The sequence below is a fragment of the Mchenga conophoros genome, linkage group LG15, assembly GCF_057382185.1.
Source record: "Mchenga conophoros isolate Kocher_MC1m ecotype Shallow Benthic linkage group LG15, M_conophoros_male_GT1.1, whole genome shotgun sequence".
NCBI classification, from domain to species: Eukaryota; Metazoa; Chordata; class Actinopteri; order Cichliformes; family Cichlidae; genus Mchenga; species Mchenga conophoros.
Genome location: NC_140540.1, coordinates 879,765 through 906,210, shown reverse-complemented (window position 1 = coordinate 906,210; position 26,446 = coordinate 879,765). Strand labels below are relative to the sequence as shown.

At 42.8% G+C, this 26,446-nt stretch overlaps 1 protein-coding gene across 4 annotated transcripts; it reads right to left on the bottom strand.

The window, feature by feature from the left end:
* Positions 1-761: 761 nt before the first annotated feature.
* pnocb (prepronociceptin b) lies at positions 762-26,190 on the bottom strand. 4 transcript variants are annotated; one of them, XM_085246965.1, is made up of 4 exons: positions 26,102-26,173; positions 19,422-19,528; positions 11,646-11,901; positions 762-1,721 (listed from the first exon to the last, which is right to left on the bottom strand). In XM_085246965.1, the coding sequence occupies exons 3-4, from the start codon at positions 11,781-11,783 to the stop codon at positions 1,068-1,070; spliced, it is 792 nt and encodes a 263-aa protein (XP_085103091.1). In that variant the 5' UTR covers positions 11,784-11,901; positions 19,422-19,528; positions 26,102-26,173; the 3' UTR covers positions 762-1,067. The 4 variants fall into 4 exon arrangements, with proteins under 4 accessions (XP_085103091.1, XP_085103089.1, XP_085103090.1 ...); XM_085246963.1 differs by lacking the exon at positions 19,422-19,528 and having other exon boundaries at positions 26,102-26,190; XM_085246964.1 differs by lacking the exons at positions 19,422-19,528; positions 26,102-26,173 and adding an exon at positions 12,919-13,083.
* Between the last annotated feature and the right edge of the window lie 256 nt (positions 26,191-26,446).

Here is a 26,446-nt window from a genome sequence, read left to right as displayed (position 1 = left end):
TCAAAATATACAGAATATCTCATCTTCTATTCTCAGACTTGATTCTCACAAGTGAAACCAAAAAGGAAAGAATTATTGTTGTTATTAATTATTATTACTGGACACTACCGTCCTCCTTTACTCAAAAATGTTTACTATTTATTTGTTTTTTAATGTTTTATGAATTTATTCTGTTAGCTCGCCGTTTTATGTTAATTTGTACTTTCAGTCTAACTCCTGGGAAAAGGGCTCGTCCGTAGACTTCCACATCCGAGCCAAAGCCAGCATCCAAGGCCAGCGTGATCGTTCCCCGGACACTAGAGGGCAGTATTGTTCCACTGACAGCAGAGCTGATGATCATTTCTCAGAGAAACTCATGACGGGAACAGTTTGCAATAAAAACTTCCACCTTATTGCAGAAATAACAGATTACAATTGAAAAATACTTTTTACTGTCAGTGTTAATAAAGCCAGAGTCCAGAAAACCAATTTATCTCATTGTGTTTACTTAATTAGGTTTCTAAGCAGGGAATTAGATTTTATATCATTAATTAATAGTTGGTGCTTCAGCAGTTTCACCGTCTGATATATAAAATCATCTGATCTTGTGTCTGCTCTAACTGGGAAGCTGAGCAGTTAGCAGCTGTGTAGCAGCCGAGTATTCCTAAATCTAGGAATACTCGAGTATTCCTAAATCTAGGAATACTCGGCTGGACTGTGAGGAAAACAAAGTGCTGCCTTCATGTTCCAGCCAAACATGCATCAAAGTGCTTTCCACATCATTTTCAAACTCTTCAATTAAACCAGTTCTCCAGTCTCATTTGGCCACTTTTTATTATACCGACACACAAAAATATATTCAATTGCACTTCTCGAATTCTTTTATTTCACAGAATGGCATGTAAATGTGGTTAATAGGAAGGACATCACGGTCAAAACATTCTTTGTTACTTGGAGACACAAAGTGAGGCGGGGCAAGATGGCGGAGTCTGTTCTTCTGATGACGTCACAGTTCAAACTGGAGTGAGCTGCTGTGGGAAAAAAATGGTTGACAGGTTGAGGTAAGCAGAGGCGGCGCCCCGGAAGCGTTACAGTTTGTGTTGCCGCCACAGGCGGCTCATGGGGATGGGGTTGAATCTGCCGCTGCGGTTGCTCCTCATGCCCAGGTACTGCCTCAGCAGCTGGTTGACCCGTTTCTGACTGTTCCATTTGCGGGCAGATTTCCGGACGCCTATGAACCCGCCGTAGCGCTTCTGTAGCGGCCTCATCGATGAGCCCAGCAGCTTCCTGTATGCGTGGCGCCCCCTCTGAAAGCCGCCAAAGCGTTTGGATAAGGCGATGCCCTCTGAACTCTCACCTTCACCGGCCTCTAGCTGGCCATCGCTTTCCACGTTCCTCTCCTCTCTGGGCTTCTGCTCTTCATCCGTCAGACTGAGATCCAGACTCTGCAGGCCCTCCCCCTCCTCAGAGGATCCCAGCAGCGATGAGTCATACTGGACGCTGCGCTGCTCGAAGGGTGTCTCATCCCGATCCCCCTCCTGGAAACGCTCCGCAGCTGTCGACTGCACCAGTTCACTGTCAGAGTTCAGGTCGAGAGAGGTCAGCTCCAGCTCCTCTCCCGTTCTCTTGAAGAGAGCGCCTCCTTCAGAAAGTGTAGGATGGAGCGATAGCTTCACAGCGCGTTTGCATACGTCCCACGTCAGCGAAGAGGAGATGCGACCCTCGCATTCCAACAAACACACCTGCAGAGGGAAGAGAAACAGTGACGTGGTGAGGCGATCCGAAGGGGTCTTTTTGACGTTTAACTGATGAAAACACAACAAAGATCCCAGAGACTTTGAAGTTCCCTAATTACTTGCAGTCATTCAAGCGCTAATCAGGCTTAAGAAAGAAGGTGACAGTGAGGATGCTGAGAATATTGGGCTGGCAAATAATTGCAGGTGTTTAGTCCACACACCAGAGCAACGTGACGGTCGAACGTAACGGTGCTGACAAGGCCTGAAGTATCTCCGTTTTCTACAATCACAAATTTTCTTTCCTTAGAACATAAATCATGGAAAGGACAAATAACGGAGCAGAGAGCAGACGCTCTTATTTCAAGTCTAACACACATAAACTGTCTGTCTGTCTGAACATGTGCGTGTTCCCATTGATCTCTTACTGGTTGTTTCCTCACATTTCCTACATTCGAGCGCTGCTTAGCAAACATAGCAGTGTGATATTTCTGACCTGATATTTAAAGAGTTTTAGCTAGCACTGCTGTTATAGTTGCTAGTTGTTAGGAGTAGTGGTAATTTGGATCATTATATTTATTCAAGCTTAAAGCTACGAGCAAAGAATCCTACAAAGAAGGATTGTAAGGTTTCCTGGGGTGAGACGGTGCGCTTTGTACTTCTTTAGAGAAATGCAGAAGGACAGCTTTTGCAAAAAGGATGTAAATGGCTGTGGTGACCACATATTTCAAGAAGAAGACGGTTTTGAATAAGAGAGGAAGGCGCACAAAGGTGCAGTCTGAAAGAGATAAACTGCAAGGTGGTGTAAGGGGTGCGGTAGCTGGGGTGCATTGGATGGCAGCCTGCAGCATGATTCTGGACGAGAAGGGGAGGTGAACCTGGTGGTTGACTGAGGAAGTGCGGGGAAGAATTCAAAGGAAGAGGTAAGCAGAGAAGAAGTGGGCTAGTCCTCTGAGGCTAGACGTGCGACAAAGACAGAGGTGGCAAAGGAAAAGGCTCAGTGAGTTTTATGTGAAGCTGGAGCCTAACGAGGGAGAAAAATTAGTTTATCTCGGAAACTGAGAGGATGGCTGAGGAATGCAGAAGAAGCGTAAAAATAGAGCTCCAGAAGGAAAACACTTGATGAGCGATGCCAAGAAGAGTTGTTGAAGCTACGTTAAGTAGAGCGGTGACAGTCATTACACCAGAGCTCTTCACTGTCTCTCTTTGCTGTTGGTTCCTTTTGGAGCATTTCTAACAGAACATCAAACTAAAACAATGGTTTGCTGAGTCTGTTACTTAGCACTAATTAGCACTAGCATGTTTCTCGGTGCATTTTATTAATTCAGCTAGCTATCCAAGCTAACTAACGTTAGCTGATGAATAACTCTCCAAACATTTTAAGGTCACTTCTGGCTCTAAAAGACAAACCCTGCGCTGCCTACACCGCTAATGCTGAAGCTTCAAAATGAGGAGTGGCTACATCCACCCATTATGCTGCCTTTGAATATGACACACGGTACATGTATGAACATGTTCACGGGGAAAAAGCTGCCTTTTGTGGCACAAAGTTAGATTCATGAGACAGAAAATGATGTGGCCCATAAACGAGAGTCAGGTAATAATTGTGTGTTTTTTTGACTAGAAGCTGAACTGTTTATATTACATCGAGTGAATTCAACTATTTCTCATATGAAAAAGTCTGATGAGACTAATGACTGCTTCCCGAGTCCTCGAGCTGTGAAAATATGCACTGAGTTTATAGCCAAAAAGAAAACAAAATGTATAAGCTAGCCAGTCATTTTAATCAAATAGCTTTTCTTCTAGTCAAACAGCCAAACACAAAATAATTGTATGGCCATGATTTTATGGCATTACTATATTAGTTTTAGTGCAGGCGTCAGCTGAACTAGCCTCCTTTTAACCTTGATGACTCGGGTGTCACAGAAGTTAATGGGCCTGGTTCCTGCTGTGTTCAGCATATATGATCTGCGAATGTGACACATCCATAATTTGACAAATGTGACATCGACTATTGCAAAATGATTGACAGCACAAAATTGGAGAAAAGTGCGAGGCTGTTTGAAGGACAGCAGGTAAATTATGTCTTTTGCTGACAACTATTTATTTCCGAATGACTCTTCAGCTTCAAGACGTTGTTTCCGCTCCTAAAGATTTGGAACTGAACTTTTCTGTATAGAGCGAAGTTTGTCAGCGCTGATTTCCACCTCGTCTTAATGACTTTCCTGTCATAGTCGTGACGCTTGATAGTCTGACTTCAAGGACCAATGAAGAACATTTGAAGTGCATTTAAAGCTTTTTTGATGCAACAACGGCTTTTCTTGTTTAGTAAATCCAAATATATTTATCACCTATATTTTGCATCCATATATGGCTGACAGTAGGTCACTGTATTCTTCTCTTTCACCCTTTCCCAAACTCCCAAGCTTGCTGATTTCAGTTTGAGGTAAGAAGCAAATCCCATTTACTCGTCAAATCTCGCTCAAACGAGATAAATTGCATTGTTATCAGAAACCTGCTCACATCAAAGGAAGCAGAGAAGAGGGAGTTCTGCTGTGAATCTATCAACAGAAATTAATTATCCATCGTAAATGAAATGAGCGCACCAGGGGATTCTCCGCAGCGGATCAATGGAGCAATCTAAAGGAGTTTATGAGCTGAGGAAGTGCGTGCATGCACACAGTCCACGATTTATATACTCGTGAGGACAAGAGGATAAAACGGTTGAGGAAATTCTCCAAGAGGAGCTCGCTTCAAAGGCTTAATTCTCACAGAGGAGGTGGGTCAGGGCTGGCTCTTAAATACAGTGTTGAGATTTTGATGTACTAAATTCTTTGAACTGATCAGAGAAGCAGCAGAAAAGCTCCTACTTTGCTACCTAATCTTGGGGTGGACAGATCAGAGTTTAAGGCCCACCTTGATGCCAAAGGCCATGTTATGAGCCCTCTTGTGCTCACAAGCCATCTGCAAACATCTTATCAAAAGAGTTGTTCCTGTGAGGAGTGACTGATAATGGTGTACGTGACGGAGAGCCAAAGAAGTCACACTTTGCCTGCTGTGTGATGTAGTGCACAGATCCAGTTCTTCAGGGAAGATGTTCAGGTAACAAAGTCCCGCTGAAGAAATCGAACCAATGTAAACCTTTCCAAAACGTTTCCATCAGGGTGACGATTAGCGAAGGTTATCGCTATCAATAGTATATCAATATATCATATCATCAAAGTTGATATGAAAAAAGAGAGAAAACCGATGAAAGAGAAGGACTACACGATCTGTCAGCCCCAGAGGAGAAATTCACTGCAATTTAAAAAAAATCCTGATTCTCCAGCAAGGAAATGTGAGGAATACGGGAAGGTCCCAGCCTGCACCTTTATTTACTGCATGGTTTTCTTTACATGTGATTGTATTGTAATTCTGAGTATTTGTGATTTATGGTAGTTATATAATATAATATAATATAATATATAGGGTGAAGGTGACGGTGGTCCCCGTGGTAATCGGAGCACTAGGTGCGGTGACTCCCAAGCTAGGCGAGTGGCTCCAGCAGATCCCGGGAACAACATCGGAGATCTCTGTCCAGAAGAGCGCAGTCCTGGGAACAGCTAAGATACTGCGCAGGACCCTCAAGCTCCCAGGCCTCTGGTAGAGGACCCGAGCTTGAAGGATAGAGAGAGAGATGTGTGTGTGAGACATTCTTAAGTGAAATGTAATATTCCTGTATGAAAAAGCAGCACTATTGATGATTGATTGATTGATTGATTGAATCTTTATTTTGAACATGTTGAAAAAGTATAAAATATATATATATATATAAAGATTCAAGATGATAATTTGTTTCTTGAGTTTCCACCAGTAAAGCCATTGGACCCAGCTTGGCTGGAGAGCTAACCACCTGGGACACCACATGCTGTGCAGCAAAGTCAGAACAGCTGTGCAGTGTAGCATACAAACCACTGCTGGGACCAAGAGCAGAGCTGTTCACCTTGTTCTGACTGTTTTGTGTAAAAACACTTAAACGTAGGCTGATAGCATACAGTAGCTAACTTAGCTAATGGTCCAGTTCTAACAGGGAGTGTGGCAGATCTCTACAATGTTCAGCATGAGGCCCCCAGGCCTCACAACATCTCTGTGCAACAATCAAAGGTGCGTCAGGAACCAGCTGTGGCTGTTTGCAAATACGCATAAGGGAAGCAACGCCCACACTTCTGTCGAGCAATGAGACAGAGTAATGATTTTAACTGGACGAAAGTCTGGCAGCTAATGACAAACACAGACAAAGTAACCCTGGTTACACTCTCACCTTCACACAGCTGAACTACAAACGAGAGCAGGCAGGAAACTCCGTGACTAAGAGCCACATCACAGGTAATTAGCACATATGTAAACAAAAGCTGGCATTTAAAAAAATGACAGTAAGTAATGAATGTGGTGGTAGAATCTGTGTGTGTGGGTACGGGCGTGTAGGTGTGTGCACAAATAAATTAATGGGTCCTGACATTATAGCAAACAGCGGCGGCCTCACGCACACACTCTCAGTCTGGAGTGGGAGACAATGGAATTGCTCCGTGGATTCCATCTGTGGCTCAATGGGATGGCGGCAAACACAATGAGGTGCTGATCAAATGTGTCAGTCAGCGATGTAGGCCCAGGCTGATGATACTGAGAGGCAGTCTATTACAACTTCCAAAAAGGTCCCAGCTGTCTTTCCTCTGCATCATTATCAGCTAAATTAGCCGTCCTACAGCTATTCGTGGACACCCACCGACTATTTTTACCCACTGATTTTTCTCAGACTGCTTGGAATGAGATTCTGTGCCGCGTGGAAATTTTGGGTTCAGTTCGGAGAACGATCACATCCTCCCACTGTAGAGGCCGGGATTTCCTGATGGTCACAAAGAACTGCACAGGTGCTGTAGGTACTCACAGAGAAGCAACACTAATCCCTTCTGCATAAAAGTGTCTCCATCATGTCACCGTCACTGTGCATTGCGTGGCTTTCTTTAGTTTTAACCCAACGCTATGAGAGAAAAATAATAGGAAGTATTTTTTTCAGGTTTTAGGATGTTATGTTAGTCTAAGTCTGGCTCTTATGACCCAAGTGTGTGTGTGTGTTGATATTTTGTTTGGCACTAACCACCCATTATAACACTAATTGCCATTTGTGCATTGGCACAGAAAGAATATTGGCACTCTGCTCTGACACCTGTCCACACAGGAGATGATAAGCACTTCCAGCATAAAGAGTGCTGTCTGTCTGTCTGTCTGTCTGTCTATCTATTGTGGGATTATAATATTATCTTATGCTATGTTATACCCCTAATTAAAGATTGTGAAATTATTATGTAGTTTTAGTTTGTAGTATTCTCCTGAATTAGAGAAAGGTGATAACTGTTACAGTTATTAGGGTTAGCTGAGTTATAAGAAATACTGTTTTCAGAGAGTCAGGACTTTTTCTGATAGTAGAGGAGACAGAGCACATTCCACGGGAGCTTCACCCCCACTGTTGTTGAAGGCAGACAAAATAGGGAGCCAAGGCCATAAGTCAGGCTCACTAGGAGTTAGAAAGAATGTGAATGTTTAGGTTTTTATGATTAGGTGGGGGCCACTAGAGGCTATAAGAGTTTGAGTAACCCTCCACCAGTTTGAGATTTGCTGTGTCCCTCTGCATGCATGTCTCCCCATCCAGATGGTTTATGCTCATAAAGTGTTGAATTGTATGGAATAAAAGAGTGTTGATTGAGCATTTATACACCGAGTATCCCCCCTAATTTTGGTATGATCCGAGCTCAGGCACTAGGCGACGGAGCACAGCATGTGAGCGAGGGGGGAGAAGCTGCTGCCTGCGAGTTTGCTGTTGGAGAAGCGCAGACAGAGAAGAGCTGAAGTTCGACCAAGTTCCGAAGCAAATCATTCGTACTGTACAAATAATGTAAATATGACGGTGAATCACAAAAGATTGATGTCAAACTGATCACTTGACCCATATTACTTTACTTGCTCTTCGAGTGAATCAACAAATGGCGAAATGAAAAGCCGAACAACAACAATGCTGTTTCTTTAGAGAGTCTCAGCTCACATGTGTGTTTATTTCATATTTTCAGTTGTTTCCCTCCACGGCTAAATAAAGCACAGAATCGGTTTGAGTTATGTACTGATGAACACAACAATGGACATAAGGAGCTTCTTTCAAAGAAAAAAGGTAGATGTTATTTTATATATTATACTTTGTATGTTGTTCAGTATATTTCTATGCAAAACAAGAGGAACAGAGAGGGAGAGAGAGAGGAGGACAGAACAGGGAGGGAACAAGAGCAGGTGACACACCTGTTAGTCACATGTTGTTTGCCCAAACTCATCAGAACATGTATCCAGTGCCTAGTGTAACGTTTTAGATACCGTTTGTTACTTTTCAAATTCTATATTTATTAAGTTTTGCAGCTTGTTTGCACAACAAGGCTAAATAATTATTGTACTTTGGTAGAATTAAAAAATAAGTGTAGTGCAGGTCTATGATGGTTTTTAGTGCTGCTATCATCTAGTTCTGATTCTGGTTCTGTCTTGGTTAAGTCCTCAGTAGTCCTGATTTTGAACTGTTGTTCTGGATCAGTTCTGGGTCTGGTTGAATTGGGGTTTAGTCCTCGTGTCTTGATACAGCCCTGACTTTGTTCTGTCTCGCTGCTTAATTAAAAAGTTAGTTTAAGGTGTCCTGCATATGTGACATATTTTTTCCTACATGAAGAGATTCTTTTTTGAACAAAACTCAAAACAGCCTACCCCCCCCCCCCCCCATCCCACATGCATACTACCCTTTACGGCTAAGCCCCGGGTGTATAAAATGTCTGGCTCCGCCTCTGGAGTCAACGGTATCCATTAGTGGTGCAGCGGATTACGGTTGATCCGAAATCCGAACCGATCCCACTCCACGGTTCGGTACGCACGCGATCCGAAGATTCGAAAAAGAAAAAGAAAAGTACGCGTATGGTGGCGTGGTCAGTCTGTCCAGCGATAGTTATGGCCAGCGCTAGCGGTTCAAGTGGAGGAGCAGAGGAGTTTGCGGTATTTAAGCAGCCCTTTGCTGCCCAGCCCGACCGGGCAAAGCTATTACAGAAGCTGCTGGGGTGTTTAGCTGCAGACGGGAGGCCGTATTCTGCTGTGCAAAACAAGCGGTTTAAACTACGATGAACGTGCTTGAGCCACGCTATGATGTCTCGTTGCGCGTCCACTTCAGTGACAAGATCGTTCCAAGCATGTATGAGCAGGAGAACTTTAAAGTTATGGCTGAACTGTTCCAACCATCTTCTGTTGCTCTAACTACAAATGGGTGGAGCTCCAGGTCAACGGAAAGCCACGTGACCGTGACCGCTCGTTATATCACAGCGGAGTGGTAGATACAAAGCCCTGCACTGCCCTGTAGATTACATTAGATTAGATGAAACTTTATTCATCCCTCAGGTGGGTTCCTCCGGGAAATTCAGTTTCCAGTAGCACAGCACCGACAGAAGTTGCAGAATGTGAGCAGAAATATACCAAATATACACATTTATAAATACAGAGAATACAAAAGGGATAAATAGAATAAACAGGAATAAGAATACAAGGGAACAGCACATTTCAAGTATTGTGAGTCTATTACACCGTTGGATATTAGCAAAAACTATTGCACAGGGAAAAGGCACTACAGCTACTTGTTCCCCCCTTGTTTCCCCCCCTCCAGCGAGCAGTTAAACAGTTTGATGGCGTGTGGGACTTTTTAAGTCTGCTGGTCCTTGACTTTGGGAGAAGCAACCTGTCACTGAACAGACTCCTCTGGTTGTTTATGGCCATGTGCAGGGGATGCCCAGCTTGGTCCATAATGTCCATATTGCACCTTAATTTGTTTTTATATAAGTGAGTGGAATGAGTCTTCAGTTGTTTTTTAATAGGCAAAAAATACTTAAATAAATAAACGGCGAGTCAAATTTTTGTCTTTTTTTTCTATTTTTGCTGATCCGAAAATTGATCCGATCCGTGACTTAAAACCGTGATCCGATCTGAACCGTGAGATTTTTGAGCCGTTGCACCACTAGTATCCATGACACACAACGTAACGTTTGATAATGCGTCATGTGCAAAGGCATCAGCTCCAAGAGCCGTGCTTGGAGAGTGCTTTGCAGCGACTCTGAAGAGTCGACTCCCATTAAGCGAGAGCCGGCTCCTCACTTAATTTATCCTCATTTTTTTTCACATAGTATCATTATGTGAAAAACAGAGAGGGTGAGAGACATGACAGTCAAGTGCAGTGTGTGTCTGTCCTCTCAGTGAGTGAGACAGTGGACAGCGGTGAGGAGGGCTGTGCGAGTGCATCGCAAAAACACATAGATATGCCCGACACCCGTAAACAAAACAGCATCTGGCTGCAGTTTAAAAACTTTTTTGTCTCGACTTGGTCTCAGTTTAGGCGGTCTTGACTACAAGTCTACCATGTACTAAATAAAAGTGGGAGGGAGGGTGGGGCACGAAAACAAGAACGAACAGCTGGGGGGAACATGTGTAGATGAGAACTGGAAGGAGCGTTTGGAAATTCAGATACTTCAGTTCTAAACTGGTCATAAGTGTGAATGTGAGCTTGGCTGGTTGTCAGATATGTCCCCACATCATGATTTGCAGAAACTTCAGTTATCCCCTGATGTTCATCTACCCAGACAACACAGACAGGTTCACTCGGGACAGGCACAGAGGGACGAGGAGTCACTGAGCCACACGTCCACACTTCACCAGTTAGTCTGACATGCCTGGGTTTGATTCTGAGCAATGAGGCAACAGAAAAATGACCGAGCCACACGAGGCTCCAACCTAGAACCCTGTCACAGTGATAACCACTGCATAACCGCCCTGCTCCCTGCACGTCCTTTCCCGCAGTTTCAGCCTGCTTGCTTCTTCCCGTCACCTGTGCAGGTAATAAAGTAATCAGCAGAAGCAGCTCCAGTGTCAGCACTGTACAAAGTGGAACATGGTGTCATTCATCGAGACTCTGCATGAGCTGGTAAAAATCCTGCAAACGCACACTTCTAGAAGACTTAGAGCTGTTTATTGTCATTGTGCAGTTTCTTGCACAGCGAAATTGGGTAGCTGGACCACAAAGGTGCTAAAGTAAGAAGAAGAGAAACCAATATACAACGAAGGCGGAAAATAAATAAATAATTAAATAAATAGAATAAAATAAAAAACAGTGTATATGTATACATATGTGAGTGGAACTATATACATGGTGTATGTGGAGGAAACATTGAAACAGACTGGGACCAAAATAATTGCACAGAACATGGAAAGACTGAGATATTGCATATAGATGATCCACAGCAGTGTCAGGGTGGATGTGTTGGGGAAGTCTTTACACACTCTTAGCTTGCATTAAGAGTTCTGACAGCCCGGGAAGAAGCTGTTCTTTAGTCTGTTGACTAATAATAATAATAATAACTTTATTTATAAAGCGCTTTCAATGTCCCTTTGTGACATGAAATCTGGATTTCTACTATTCTTAATTATTGCTGCCACCACAATTCTGCTCTGCATGAAATATTTTGGATGGATGTTTTGGTGACTGATTGAAATATGCTTCATACCTTAATTCTTGTGAAAAAATAAATATTCTTGCTGTTTTTGAGGTGAAAACACAACAATGTAAATGGTTGACAGCACACAGAGAAAGCTTATGCACAATGACAACCAGACAACGCAAAAATACAACATAAGTAGTTACATTACAGAGCAAACAAAGCACACACAGGACCATCGAACTGTACACGATGCGTTACAAAGACACTCTAATCAATAACTCACTGGATCACCATCATGGCCCCATCAGGGTGCTGATGGCTCGCTGCAGCTGCACACATGCGCCGCGGTGTTGACATGCATTCACACAGAATTACAATGATACACACATGTGCTCACCATGGTGTTGAAGGTTTGTTCCAGCTGCTGTTGCTGCAGGAGCAGTCCACAGGCCATACATTGCCCCTGACAGTCACTGCATCCAGGGGTGAAGAGACATGCCAGCAGGACCACCAGGCACCACAGAGGGATCTTCATCGCTCAGCGCACCCAGACAGGCAGCGACAAAGAGGAGCCCAGCAAACAGAAGAGTTCAAAACAAGGAGTCAGCAGCTGGAGGATCTGGGAGGTAAAAGCTGTGGGATCTGGGTCCAGCCTGCAGGGAGAGAGAGCGGACAGACTGACAGGAATACTGCATGAATTCCAACTCGCAGGGATAATTTGGTGGATTTGGCCGGCCAGTCGAAGCGTTGGTGGTGGGAGAGTGTTCATCAAATAACAGGAAATGGACAGTGTGGGTGGAGAGAGAGAGAGCACAACCTGAGGCAATAAATGATAAAATGGGCAATTTCCAGTGGACAGGAATCATCCTGTGCAGGCTGGAGGGTTGGATCGCAGATCGAAATCATACACCGCAGGCTGGAGATTAGTAAGAGCCCATATGTGCCTCCACAGATTAGCTTGAAACTACAACACAGGTCATTTCCTGAGGCAGCAAGAAATCCGCACACAACAGTGATTGGACGATGATAAAATGGGCATTAGAGTCAATGTTGAGGCAAAAAATATGCTAGCAGTGAAGAAATGTGTGACAGGACGCGTGCGCAGGCTGAGGAAGAATAACCGGTGAGATAGACCCCATCATCTGGTGTGGGCTCTACCTGTCTGACCCCCATTTATTCTGCCACGCACCACCGAATCAGCCAATAACAGCAATAACAAAGAGAAAAACAGAGCAGCATAGATTGCTGCTGCTTGATAGAAATATTCCACACTCTGTCTGCAGGCTTAAAGCCGGCACCCAAGGCCCTCATGCTCGTGTAACTATAAACGTTTAGGAAACATGTTCTCTGTTTTTCACATATTAACAGCTTTATTGCTGGAGCTGCTCAATCTGTTGACCTTAAAGGAGAGGTCAGAGGTCAAATAAGAAATACTAATAATGAAGTACTTGCTATATATCGACGATACACACCACACTTGTAAGAATCACAGTTTGTAAATTTGTCAGATTTCCCACCAGTAAATCTTTAAGGTCAACTCAGGCTACGTGCACACCGGCCCGGATAGATTAGAAAACTGCGTTTTTGTCTGAAAACGCTCCGCGTCCACGTTTCAGTCGTTTTCACAGACTTGTGCGTCCACATTGAAACATCTGAAAACACTTACGTACCAGTCCTGCGCATGCGTGAAACGCAAGAAGATTCGGCCTGCCTCATTTCTGTCTGCGGCTTATTCACTTTCGTTGAAATGTGGAGGAAAAGCAGCGAGTTTTTAAATGGACTCACAATGAGCTGGAGTTGTTGCTGCGAGTAACACAAAAGCACAAAGTTGCAAAAGCGAGTGAGAGTTTGAAGAAAAGCTCTATGAAGCACGTGCAGACTGATGTTAATCTTTAATAGGGCTGTCAGTAATTGGTCACATGACTGCATCACATGACTAACACGCGTCATCGTTTTAGAAACTGCGTTTTCGCTGTCCACACTGCGACGCGACAGCACCGTTTTGAAACGTATTCGTTTTCGAGAGCGTTTTCAAAACACTGCGTTTTTCCTTGAGGAAAATGTGTCTCGGTGTGGACAGGAGGCCAAAACGGAGAGAAAACGATGCGCATTAGTGTGGACGTATAAGGTCTTAAGATGCGAGCAAAGTTTGGATTGTACACCTCGACAAAATGTTACCAGGATTCAACCTCTCACGCTATTACGTTTACAGAGAGAAGGACACGTATGCAACCAAAAACATAACCTGCTTGGCAGAGCTAAAAACCTTACAGGTGTATGAAACTGAAGGGGAGCACAGAACCACACAGTCACGTATGTGAATCAGCAGAAGGGAAGGAGGATATTAAGGACGTTCAGCCGTTTTCTCGTGCTATTAGATGCGCTGCTGGTCTCAGTCTTTAAGTCTTTACTAGCTGTTTGCACGTGCACGATTACTTAGGGGGTCGTGGAAGTTTGGGGAAGGTGGCAGACCTGCAGAGCAGCCAGAGTCACAGAAGACTGGGACGATGTTCCTCTCCCCGGTGGGTCTCCTCGGTTCCCATTTACAAACTAAAAGAAGAGGAAAAGTCTACCAACTGTGTTCAGACGCGTTCAACAAAATCAACAAAATGAGCCAATATTTTTCTTAAAATGATCGATTTTTCCCGTTAGATATGTTTTCTGTGTTCTCGTGTGAATAGAGTGGGAATCACCGCTTTCTCTTTTTATTTACATTTTAAACAGCGTACCAGCTTTGTGGGAGTCGGAGGACAATATTAGCGTTTCCACTTTGTTACATTTCCACTCGTAGTCAGCAGCATCTGAAAGCAGTCATGTGTGACTCCAGCCCATTTACACAAGTAGAAATGGTTTTATGGGAAGTCATTAGGGTAGCTGTTTGTTTGCTTTGCAAAGATCACTTGGTCGCCTGCTGACTAAGCCCATTTCAGATAGTTAGGCTCTCCTGTAAGCAGCTCTTACAAACAAGTAAACCAGGAAAATGTGATGGCGTCGGCCTTCGACAGGCGTCAGAATCACAAAGATCCACCTTTCACACATTAATTATATTCAAACAGCGTGTTCATGTGAATACTGTTAGAAGGAGTTTTGTTCACATCATTAATAATAGTTGTAGTGAAATGTTTTAGATAATGGACCGCCACACATTCAAAGGCTCATTAAAAACATTATAATTTTTAGCTGGGGCCTGAATATCTGTGAGGTCGAGCAGCGCAGCATTACATGCAGATATGCAATCTATGTAGAGCAGTCCCAGTGTTTGCACCGTGTCAGGACAGGGTTACATAAGGTCAACCCCGACGCTGCGGCGTCACTCGTTTGAGTCAGGACGTTTCAAACTGACTCAAAAAGCCTTGAAAAGACATTTTGTGAAGAAGCTGTTTGCAGTCAGAGCCGCACTTCGACTCATTGACAAACACATTTACAGCCTGAACAGAAAATGTTTGAGCTTCCTTCACATGAGGGGTTCTGAAAAGTTGATGTAACGAACGCCGCTGCGCCGCTCGGGGCGTGCAATAACCCACGTGTTGGCGAACGGGCGCACCAAACGAATTTTTGAACTATGACAAAGATGCTTTCTTCCCCACACGGTGACTTGCTTTGATTTAAAGTCGTACAGAAATATTTGAGATCAGTATTTGATGGGGGGTTTTCCTGCGCCTGCTTGGTGGTGAACAGGCTTCCTAAAAGCTCTGATGGGGATAAATTACCACCACTCCTTGCTGCTTTGGCCATTTTGCTATTACTTTGTGGATATTAACAATTAATGGACCGGGCGGTCTCGAGATTTGTGTAGCAGATGTAACAGTGAGCTGGCTGTAAAGATTTGCACGGATCGGCCAGTCACAGGCGTGATTGCCGTCGGTGTTTCCTGCATCACCTGGACACCTCTTCCCCCCCCTTCGCGCACCCCTTAATGCCCTGCAATTCATCTCATTAACAAAAAGTCCAGCGCCGTTATTTGCATCTCTAAACAGGTTTTAGGTGGAGTACACACACGTTGTATATGCCTCAAAGCGTAGTGTTTTTTATGGTGTCATTCCCGTACTGTGGTCACTTTCATATCGTTTGCTTCTGGTGGGAGCTCATGCATATGCGATTTGTGTGTCTAAAATGAGTTAATATTTCAGCAAATGCAGATCCGGTGCAGCCATGTGGAAATGCACACAGAGTTAAGCAGTGAGTTCAGATGTGTGTCGCCCTCTCGTTTGCACACAAGCCTACGCAGCAATGTGTTAAACGGCTTTGAGAGAACTGTTGTTGTGATTCGCCACCATATTAAATACCAATACAGTTTGTCTTAAGATCACAACGTACGTTAATACATCACCAAACAACTGTGCGTCCAAATGAAGATTACCATTCAGGATCGAGCCTGTAATAATAGTAATAATAGTAATAATAGTAATAATAATAATAATAGTAATAATAGTAATAATAGTAATGCAAATTTAATACAGGATTTACTTATTAACGGAGCTCTGCTCACTGAAGATCGGTGGGGGGTAGAGGATCTTCATTTAACTGATGAAGGCTGAAAGCAGTTAAGTCGAGTGATGAGCAAAGTGAGCGAGAACAGGGTAGAGGGTAGGGCTGCCATTCCTCCCCACTGAAAGGAGTCAGCTGTGGGAGGCGGCCCTGTAAGGGGACCTGCACCCAGATAAGCAGATAGAATATATGACATCGATTAGCTAGATTGTAAAATCATTTTGTGCAGGCATTTGTGATCCCTGCAGGATAACCTTTAATCCCACAAAAAACATAAAAACCTTTAGTACTTGACTGTTTTGTGAACTTCCTGACATTGAACCTCACAAAAATAAAACACCTTTAAACCACTAAAATGGCTACTGGAAACATGATGTTTGCATTTCTTTGGGACAGCTGTGGACCGCCTAAAAAGACACCATGAATTAATCTGCAGCAGTCGACATTAAAGCATTCCCGGTGTGTGTGGACCTGCCACTGTGCCCAAGAGCCACAGGAGTCTCAGCTTATCCACATCTCAATCACATCAAACTCAATTAGTGTGACACCACCACCCTCCTTTCTCTGCCTGATTTTCTGTAATGATTCGCTTCTCCATCATCCAGTTTAGCCACCTATAATTCTGAATACTATTTTAGTTATCCTCAACATTTCATATCATTTCCAGAGAAGGCAGTTAACGGGGTGCAGGGGGAGGATATGCACAGTGCTGACGGGGAGGCTAGGCCCCTACACAGCCTTTTCCCGACACCGCTGGAGCCGGGGAGAGAGTCGTATTCGAAAACAGGGCTTCATCGTGCGTAAATATAAAAACCTTGGCATTCTTAACGAACGCTGACATGAAAGCAAAAAGAAAATGGGCTTTAACGAAGGGGCCTGATGTCCCTGTACTTTTCAGATGATTCTTCCCATCTCGCTGAAATGAATGCTTTTACCCAGTTCTTTCCAAAACATATATTGTCCTGAGCTTCCATTAGAGTTAACTAAGACCCTGAAAGTCTTACGTGTCCTCAAGAGAAATGTTTTTCCCTTTGAATCAGAGAGGAAGCAATCAGAACATAAAAGGGCCACCGCTCTCATGCATTTGCTTTTGTTATCTGAGTACATTTCTTGTCAGAGCTGAAAATGAACAATCAGAAACATCTGCGGTAATTTTTCTACCAGTTTACTGTCCTTAAAGAAACGTAATGAAAATCATTAAGGGCAGCGTGGAGGTCAGAAACAGGTGAGTGATCTGTTTTTTACTTTTTTGTTGAAGGAAGGTAATCAAATTGTTTCAAAGAGCAGACAAGTGCCTTTCAATGTTGTTTCAGCCCAGATCTTTTTTTATTTTAGGCTGTTATGAAATGTATTACTTCAAAAACAGCTCATAAAGGTGTATTTAGTTTTACATAACGGAAAAAAGAAGTGACAGACTTTAGTTTTATTTATTCATAGACTTCATCAACAAGGATGGACAACACTATTTTCCAAGTTAAGAGCCATTTTATGCATGAACTTTGTGAGAATCCGGTCAGACTGGCTATGTGTGAATGCACCAGAACACATGCAAAGTATTTCAGGTGTTCCACCCATCCATCAATCCATCCATCCATCCATCCATCCATCCACCCATCCACCCATCCATCCATCCATCCATCCATCAATCCATCCATCCATCCACCCATCAATCAATCCATCAATCAATCCATCCATCCATCAATCCATCCACCCATCCACCCATCCATCCACCCATCCATCAATCAATCAATCCATCCATCCATCCACCCATCCATCCATCCATCCATCCACCCATCAATCCATCCATCCATCCATCCATCCATCAATCAATCCATCCATCCATCCATCCATCCATCCACCCATCCATCAACCAATCCATCCATCCATCCATCCATCCATCCACCAGTCCATCCATCCATCCATCAACCAATCCATCCATCAGTCCATTCATCCATCCACCCATCCATCCATCCATCCATCCGCTTCCGCTTATCCTTTTCAGGGTTGCGGGGGGTGCTGGAGCCTATCCCAGCTGTCATAGGGCGAGAGGCGGGGTACACCCTGGTCAGGTCGCCAGTCTGTCGCAGGGCTAAGACACAGGGACAGACAACCAACCGCACTCACATTCACACCCATGGGCAATTTAGATCAATTAACCTATCCCTACAAAGCGCATGTCTTTGGACATGCACTATTTCAGGTGTTTGCCTTATAATTTATTCAGTATAATAACCAGGTTAACAATTTACATTTGCTGTTATTCACATTATAGTACACGTGTTGGCTTGCCTTAAACAGCCTTAGCTAACTCTTTGGTCAGGTGCAGTGTTGATTCTAGACCGACGCCATTGTGCTGATGTACGACACCAACGCAGGGATGGGGTGGAGGGTAGGAGCGTAGATCCACACAGACACTGTGCCAGCCTGTCTGCTCTACTGTTTCTGACTTTTGAGGGAGAACCAAACATACTGGAGCTCCTCCACTTGGGAGCAGAAACTATTCCCAAGCTGGAGTGGGCAGTCCAGCCTTTCCTGGCTGAGAACCACTGCCTCAGACTAGGATGTGCTAATTCTCCACATGAAAACACAGCCGTACTCAGTATGCTAATACTTTTTATACGGTCTCTGAAAAAAATGCCCTCTTGTGTTTCCAGCAAGTGAACAGGGGGATTCATCCTGTACGTTTGTGTACAAAGTTGCAAAGTGAAGTGAATTAATAAAGCTAACGATGGGGTAAATTAGCATTAGCAGCTTTAATAAAAGGTGGAGAGGGCATCCACGGTGTCACAAATGTGAAGAAAAGCTCCATGCTCGTCTGACAAAGCTCTGACTCACTCCATCTCATCCATTAGGTGTCTGCATAAAGCTGAAGAGCACAATGGAGTCTGCTAATGCATAGATAACCCAGAGGTCCCTCGCTCTCAGCTTCCCTCTTTCTCCCTTTTTAGCATCTTCTGTACTTTCCCACTTTTTGCTGCCTCCTTCTTCTTCCACTCGTCTCCCAACGTCTCTGCTTTCCCACATTTATGAATTTTAGCTGATGTGTTATCTCTACAGAGATATTGCAGAGGTTTCCAGCCTTTTCCACCGGTTAGAGATCTTAACTCCTGGTCATTAAGATCAACCTGGAGCCAGGAGCAATGAAAGATGGATTGCATGAAGATGCGATCACTTAAAAGGGGGAAGATGATTAAAATTTCTTCTCTGCCTATTAAATCTCACGGACCATTAATGGTGTTAGATTTATTCTTCATATTCTGGGATTTATGACTGTTTTATGACCTTACGCTCTCCAGTCACTTCTGGGAAATGTGTTGATCTGAGATAATAGTCCAGTGTGGTTTTGTGTGGAAAAGACAAAGATATTGATTCACAAGTCTTATTCTCATACACGTTTTAGATGCCTGTGAACAAATGCACACAAAACAATCTTTTAAAGGAATTCTTCATGGAAATACACAAACACACTCATTTGTAGCTAAGACAAATTAAACTTTCACGGTGCTCACGAACAACAACATATTTTTTTTCCAAAAGTTGCATCTCAGCTGCTCTAGATGATCCAGAGTCATGAGGGTAAAGACTTCGATAGAAAGTAAATCTGTTAAATGAAAATACACAGATTGGAAAGAGAGGCTCTTTTAAATGTCTCTCGTCTGAAGGTAACAAACTGACTGCCACTCACCTCCTTTGTAGCAAGGTGAAGGCATTAATGCAAATCTCAACCCCTGAGCGCATGAAAGCCACACGTCTGCATGGTGAAGTCCCACTGTGAGAACGTGGGACTTGTTTCTGTGGTCAAGTGAGACAGGAAACAGACTGTTGTCACCTCAATGACATTTTTCTGATTGTAAAAATAAACCGTGTTTACAAAAGTGCCTGAAAAATACAAATGCTGAATTGAACTTCATTAGCTTCCTCTTACAATATGACATCATGTTTTTGGAGTTTAATAACTACAAACTACTCGCTGCACTTTTCCTAGTCTGTACTTCCAGGACGTGTTTCCGTATTTCAGATTAGATCAAAAACACGAAGCGTCCTGAACCTTGGTTGTGTTAATGTGATTATACACGAAACAGTAGATAAAACCTCGAGAGCAAAGTTATCATAGATTGCTTTTTCCAGCCTATTAGTTTAGTTTCACCGCTGTTCCTTTCAGTTTACTTCTTATCTTCAACAGAAAGCGTTTGGTTTTAATGTTCATTGTGAATCTGCTCGTGCTGACAGAAAGAGTCAAAAACGAAAACATTCCCTCCACAATTGTATTTAATCTCAGATTCTTTAGTTAAAATATCCTTTTTAAGGGTTTTTCTGTCAGTAGTTAGTCTAGTTTTGGTCACTCTACTATTTCTTTTCCAAATATTTATTTATTTATTTATAAGTGACTTATGTATGTATGTATATATATGTATATATTGTACTATTCTTAGTTAGCGTATTGTCTGTCTTGTCTTAATGTTGGTTTAAAATGGAGCACTGTAACAAAAAATAATTTCCCCCAGGGATCAATAAAGTATTCTGATTCTGATTCTGATTCTGATACTAGTTCTAGTTATGAGTGGATCTGGCCATCTCGCACAGAGAGGGGCAGCCAATCAGAAGAGAGCGTCAGAGAAGCTACAAGTGCTTGTGTTAGACAGTGGATGCACTCACTGTGGTCCAGTACAATGTAAATACGGATTATATTTAAATATGAATCATGAACACCTGTTCTAGAAGAGTCCAAGAATAAAACGATGGAGGAGGATATGAACATAACTCCCCCATTTTAACACTGTTAATACTACTGCAAAGGGCTGTTAGCCTTCCCTGCATTATGATCAATCATGTCCCCATTTAAAATTCCAACGCTAGTAAAAATAAATTCTTATTGACCTTCATGGTTAAAGAATATTCTGTGACTTCACTCGATAGTTGTTCTGTCTAAAAATCACAAAAACAAATTTCAAAATCACAAAGTCAGTTAGTGCCACACACAGTGCAACACCACTGAAATACACACCACATATGGCTCCCTACACACACACAGACACACACACTCAGAAAAATTATGGTTCTTAAATGGTTCTTCAGATGTCTTCATGGTTCTTTAAAGAACCATCATACGTCAAAGAACCTTTTTATTTTGTGGATGGTTCTTCAGCTATTACAAATGGTTCTTTAAAGAACAAAAGGTTCTTCATCCTTAGCAATCTAAGTTTGATGGTGTAAATGGCATAAATATTTACTCACTATAACGAGGCTGTGAATTATACTGTGTGTTTTCTTTGTGTGCATGTGTGTGCGAAGGGAGAGGGCGGGATACCTGGCAATTACCCTTTAAGAGAAGATGGTAGGAAACTGAATATTCAAATAAAAGTTAGAAATATTTGCTTAAAAATATACTGGTGGCAGGGGTGGGGGGGAAAGCCTAAAGACCCTAACCCCCCCCCCACACACACACACACACACCTAACCCCGCAAACCCATTATGAATATGGTGAGTTAACAAACAGTAGACACAATACACACATTCAAATACTGTACTTTAGTTTTAATTTTAATAAAGCATTACTATTTTCTACTCCAAGGCATTACTTTTGAGATTATTATATATTTTTGAAAATATAGCATAATGATAATACTAGTTATTGTAAACTTTACAAACCACCCAGCAGTATGTAAAGTCAAATTATAAGATACAAGTAAATAACAATTGCAGAACAGAATGTCAGTGTAATGAACACACACTTCGTTTTGACAAAGCACAGCTTAGGTAAATGATCTGAGTAGTTGTTCATCACTAATGTGACATGTATTAGTAGTGATGTTGTGCTGAGGGTTAAAATGCCTTTTTGTAACTACAGAATGACAATAAACCATTAATATATGTCTATGCTGTGCTCGTGTTTATTTTGCCCTACTCAAATTCAATTTATGATGCATTTTATTTTGAAAGATTTAAAATGTTTTTTTTAAAGAACCACTCAAAAAAGGTCCTTCAAATGGTTCTTTTAAAGAACCATTTGAAGGACCTTTTTAAAAAAGTTCTTTGAAGAACCATTAAAGGTGCCACAAAGAACCATTTCTTGATGGTTCTTTGTGGCACCTTTAAAGGTTCTTCAATGAACCACTGAAAGAAATGGTTCTTCAAAGAACCATTGTTTGAAAGGTTCTTTGTGGCACCAAAAAAGGTTCTTCTATGGCATCAGTCTAAAGAACCACTTTTGGTTCCAGTTGGCACCTTTATTTTTCTGAGTGCAGTGCAACACCACTGAAATACACACCACATATGGCTCCCTACACACACACAGACACACACACAGCTGCTGGATCATCAGCCGTGGAAATCCAGCCTGTGCGGCCACAGATAAACCGTGGGTGACTCAGCGCACCGTTCAGACCAGCAGGACCTGCAGGAGCAGCAGGAGCTGCGCTTGCAGTTGTGCCCCGGCAGATCCTAAAACGACTAATCTGAGAGAATGCTGTTAATCCGATTTGGACTTTCTGCCACGGCTGCAGCAGATTTCAGGATTGGAACTATTACCTGGCCCATTGCACCATTTAAGAAATGTTATTGTGACACAGATAAACAAATTGACTGGTTACGGGGAACGTAAAGAGGTCAAGAGTAGGCAGGGACATTTGTAGGAAGGGGTGAGAGGACAGGAAGTGAGAACCGGCCGATAAGAGCCGTGAGAAATTCCCCAAGAAGTTTAAAACTGATTCAGAATGAACGATGTCAGCTGTGGAAAAAATCCCTCTGTTGGTCTTGAATCTTTTATTACACGAGCAATTTTTTATCATCCCGGAGTGATATAACTGGCAGGATACAGTAGTGTGTTATGAAAGGAGGCAGATGGACAAAGAGGAGGGCAACAGGAGAGAGGAGGCGACAACAGGTGTGTGTCAGGACGCTCACATTAAACACAGCATCACAAAAACATCATGTAAAAACTCGCTTTCTCATCATAATCACATTCGGGTTTTTAGTGAAGTTGTATTGTGATGGTTTCTTTTCATTGTCCAGTAAGCAGTGCTCTCTATAATGGTTATTCTGGGCACAGTGTTTATGTCTAATCAGTGAAGTTATTATCGGGTACCTCAAACATGTGAGCGCAGGGCTGTGTAACTTCATGCAGAACTGTCAGGTTTACTGGCGCCGGCATTTAAAACTCTTCATACATGTTTGGTTTATAATCAAAAAAGGCTTTCATGAAGGTGAGATTGTATTTCTGTTGTTTTAGTGTATTTTTTAGTATTTCTGTCAATTTTTATTATTACTAGCAAAGCCCTACATGCTGCTTTGGTGTTAGGCCAGGATCTATATGCAGGTAAACTGGCCAGAAAAACACTGATTGTGATTACATAATACATTTGTTAGATACCATATTGTCACCAATATAAATATGCAAAATGAAGAATATGTTAAAATTAAAATCAGATTTAATATTCATACTGTCGCTGTTATCCTCATATTGTTCTCATCATATTTTCCAGACTTTAAGCATTTTTGTAGCTGGTTATTTGATCATCAGACACTCAGATTACAAATTTGCATCGACTGTTACAATATGTTGTGTAACGAATGTAGCACGCACACACTCAACTTCAACAAACGTCCACATTTGTAAAGTCACCGATTAGACGATTATCAGATTTATATCAAATATTTACGTCTGTCACATGGATGTGAGCGCTCACGGTGCCCTAACCAAGGTTTATGTAAGGTTTCATCAGGATTGATGGAAAACACAAACATGCACACACCCATGTGCTACAATCATTATAGTCTTAGTTTTATCATAAATACTAATAACACAAGTGCTCTTAATGCACATTTAAGATAATCCAGCGCTGTATGCAATAATACAGTGATGAAGACGACCCCACCTCCTGTAATTTACACCTATGGCTGTACTGTGATGATGTCACATATCAAGAGCTTGAGGAGGGAGTGGGTGGGGGTGTGACGCCACTCCTCCACGCTGCACCCACAGGGTAAGGGTTTGAAGGGTTCGATCCTGTGAGGAACGGCGTGATGACACGCCACTCCAGATTTGGTTTTATCTTTGAAATTCTCTTTGTCTTAATCTCTGCTTCCTCACATCTGCTGGAAGAATCAGAACTCCTGCTGCTGGAAAACAACACGATGTTATCTCTCGTTGCTTCTGTTCTTTAGGAAACCTTATCGAATGCAGACTGCAGAGCACACCGATCGAGGAGGTGCAGTTCTCTCTCTACAACAGTCTCACTGAAATTCTCCCAAATATTAAGTGGGGAAACGTTGCACCCCTCACATCCATTACTGGTTTCTTTCCCACCATCAGATCAGCTGAGCTTATCATTGCTACTGTTTCCATCAGTGGCTCAAGCAGCTTTCTTTTAATTGGAAATAGATTTGTACCTGGGGCTAAACGCTCACGTGGGTGACATCTCTTCAGCAATCACTCTCTGCGTCGCTTATGTCCTTCACAGTGGGGGAAAAAAATCACACCCCTGATCAAGGTGCATTAAAAGCCTGGAAAGAATATTACGCCAGTGCAGAGCAGAGCGTAGTGCACATACATCGGCTGAGGCTGGGGCCGGGATTGGATGTGTGGGAGACGGAGGGAAACCTGGACGCTCCCATGACATTCCCCAAACCTGTACAGGTTATTTAGTTTGATGCGACCCCAAAATGAAAGAATGTGCCTCAAACATTCATTGAAAACATCGAATGTGTGAATCCACAAAGAATATTGGAGAAAAATGAAAGGTTTTCACACAAAAGGGACATTACGCCCTTAATGATGCGCTCAGTTCTGCAGTATTAATTCCCCACTGGCTCTGGCTGTACAGCTGAAATTCTGCAGAGTGTTATGCAGCTGACATTGTGTCATCATTGATCTGGTCGCTGTTAAGCTGCGTTGACACCTGTGCGAATCCATTGGACATGGACCCAGGGAAAGCAATCTAGCACGGCCACACAAGCTCCTTACTTTATCCAAGTGAGGAAACAGAAAAAAGAAGTGTTGAACTGCAAAATAGCTGTACGTGTAGCAGCGCGGGGGCAACAGATAACACGTAAACCTGCTGTTTTACAAAACAGACCCCCATTAATATGCATATATATGAATAAACAGCAAGAAATCTTAATGAATATTTACAGAGAGGCTCTAAAAAGCCTGTAAACGCTTTAATCGGTTCAATCTTTAGCGTAGGCAGCAGAAATCCTAAAAGCAGTTTCAGATGATTACAGGCAGGATGCTCGTAACGCACTGGCAGCAGATCCTTTTTTCTTTTTTGCTTCTTTACAAAAATAAAAGAAATTGCAAATGAAATCGTGACATGCTTTGGCAATAAAACGAGTTATAGATTTAACCTGTTTCAGATCTAAAGTAACATGGAGTCAGGTTTAGAAATGGGATTACTTTCACGCATGATCTTTAAACACCAATACACTGAGACGGGGGGGTCATTCCACCTATTAGTTCAGTGGCACTGATATACCTCTAAAACAGTTAAAACAGCGCCTCTGTCCTGTAGCCATCTGTCCTCAAACATCCCCCTCGTGTGCACACATTTATCTGGGAATGGCACATTAACCACCCATTTTCTTCCTGTCTCTGCGAGGATCGTCTTTACTGATAATGGCCAAAGATTATGCACATTCATTACCATTATCATTAGAATCATCATTATCACGCGCTTTCAGCGGATTTTCTGGAGGTTTTTCTGTAGCACGGTTTGAAAGTGAAAAACAGCTTCTTAATATTAATGTTTTATTCAGTCAGATCAAACTAACCTGCTGGTGCTGTTTTCTCTTTTTTTTAAAAACACAAAAAAAACAGGAAAAATTGTTTATTGATTTCTTCTCCATCTCAGTCGTCTGTGTTGATTTGACCACTTCTGCATTGTTAGCTGTGTTAGGTTAAAATCACGTCAGCCCAAAAGCTGCTGAGTGACTAAGTGCTTTCTCCACACGATCTGGGACTCTCTCTCTCTCTCTGGTTAATTAAGTAGTAATCAGGTGTGGTGTCTTTACTGCTGATGATAACTGTGCTACCTTTAGAGCCGTGGGGACACAAACTGGGTAATGGAAAAGATTGCTTCAGGTGAAGGAGGATTATTTACAGGATTACCTCTTAAGTCAAAATCAAAACCACAGAGCCAAAGAGAGACAAAGTAGAAAGGAAAAGGCAGATGTAGGAGGTGAATCCTGACGGTGGTTGCCTTAAACAACAATATTCCCCCAGGATTAATGCACAATGCATGGGACACACAACAAGTCCTTTCCTAATTAACTATTGTCTCCTTTAAATAATCCAGGAAGTCCAACAACACAATCTCTCTACACAGGTAGACTCGCATAAATAAAGTCACATTCGAGCGCTTGCTTACCTGGATGTGTGAAGATGTTTCTCACAGTCTTTGCCTTCTGTGGCTACTGCAGAGTTTGGGTGGCTCAGCTCGTATCCTTAGGCTCGGGGTTTCAACAACTGAGTGCATGCCTCCTCTGAGGCTTCTTATAATGGCACACCCCTTCCCTCCTGGCTCAGCCCTCCAGTTCCCCCTCACCTCCCTCCCTTCTCCTGTATATCACCACTCGCATCACCGTAGAGAGCTAGAGAAAGGGGTGGATTCCCCCATTCAGTTACGCACAAACCCCCAGCCATACACACAAACGGTTGGCCCGCGCTGACGCAGGAGGTATTGCCTACGACACCAATTTCATCTTCATCGAGC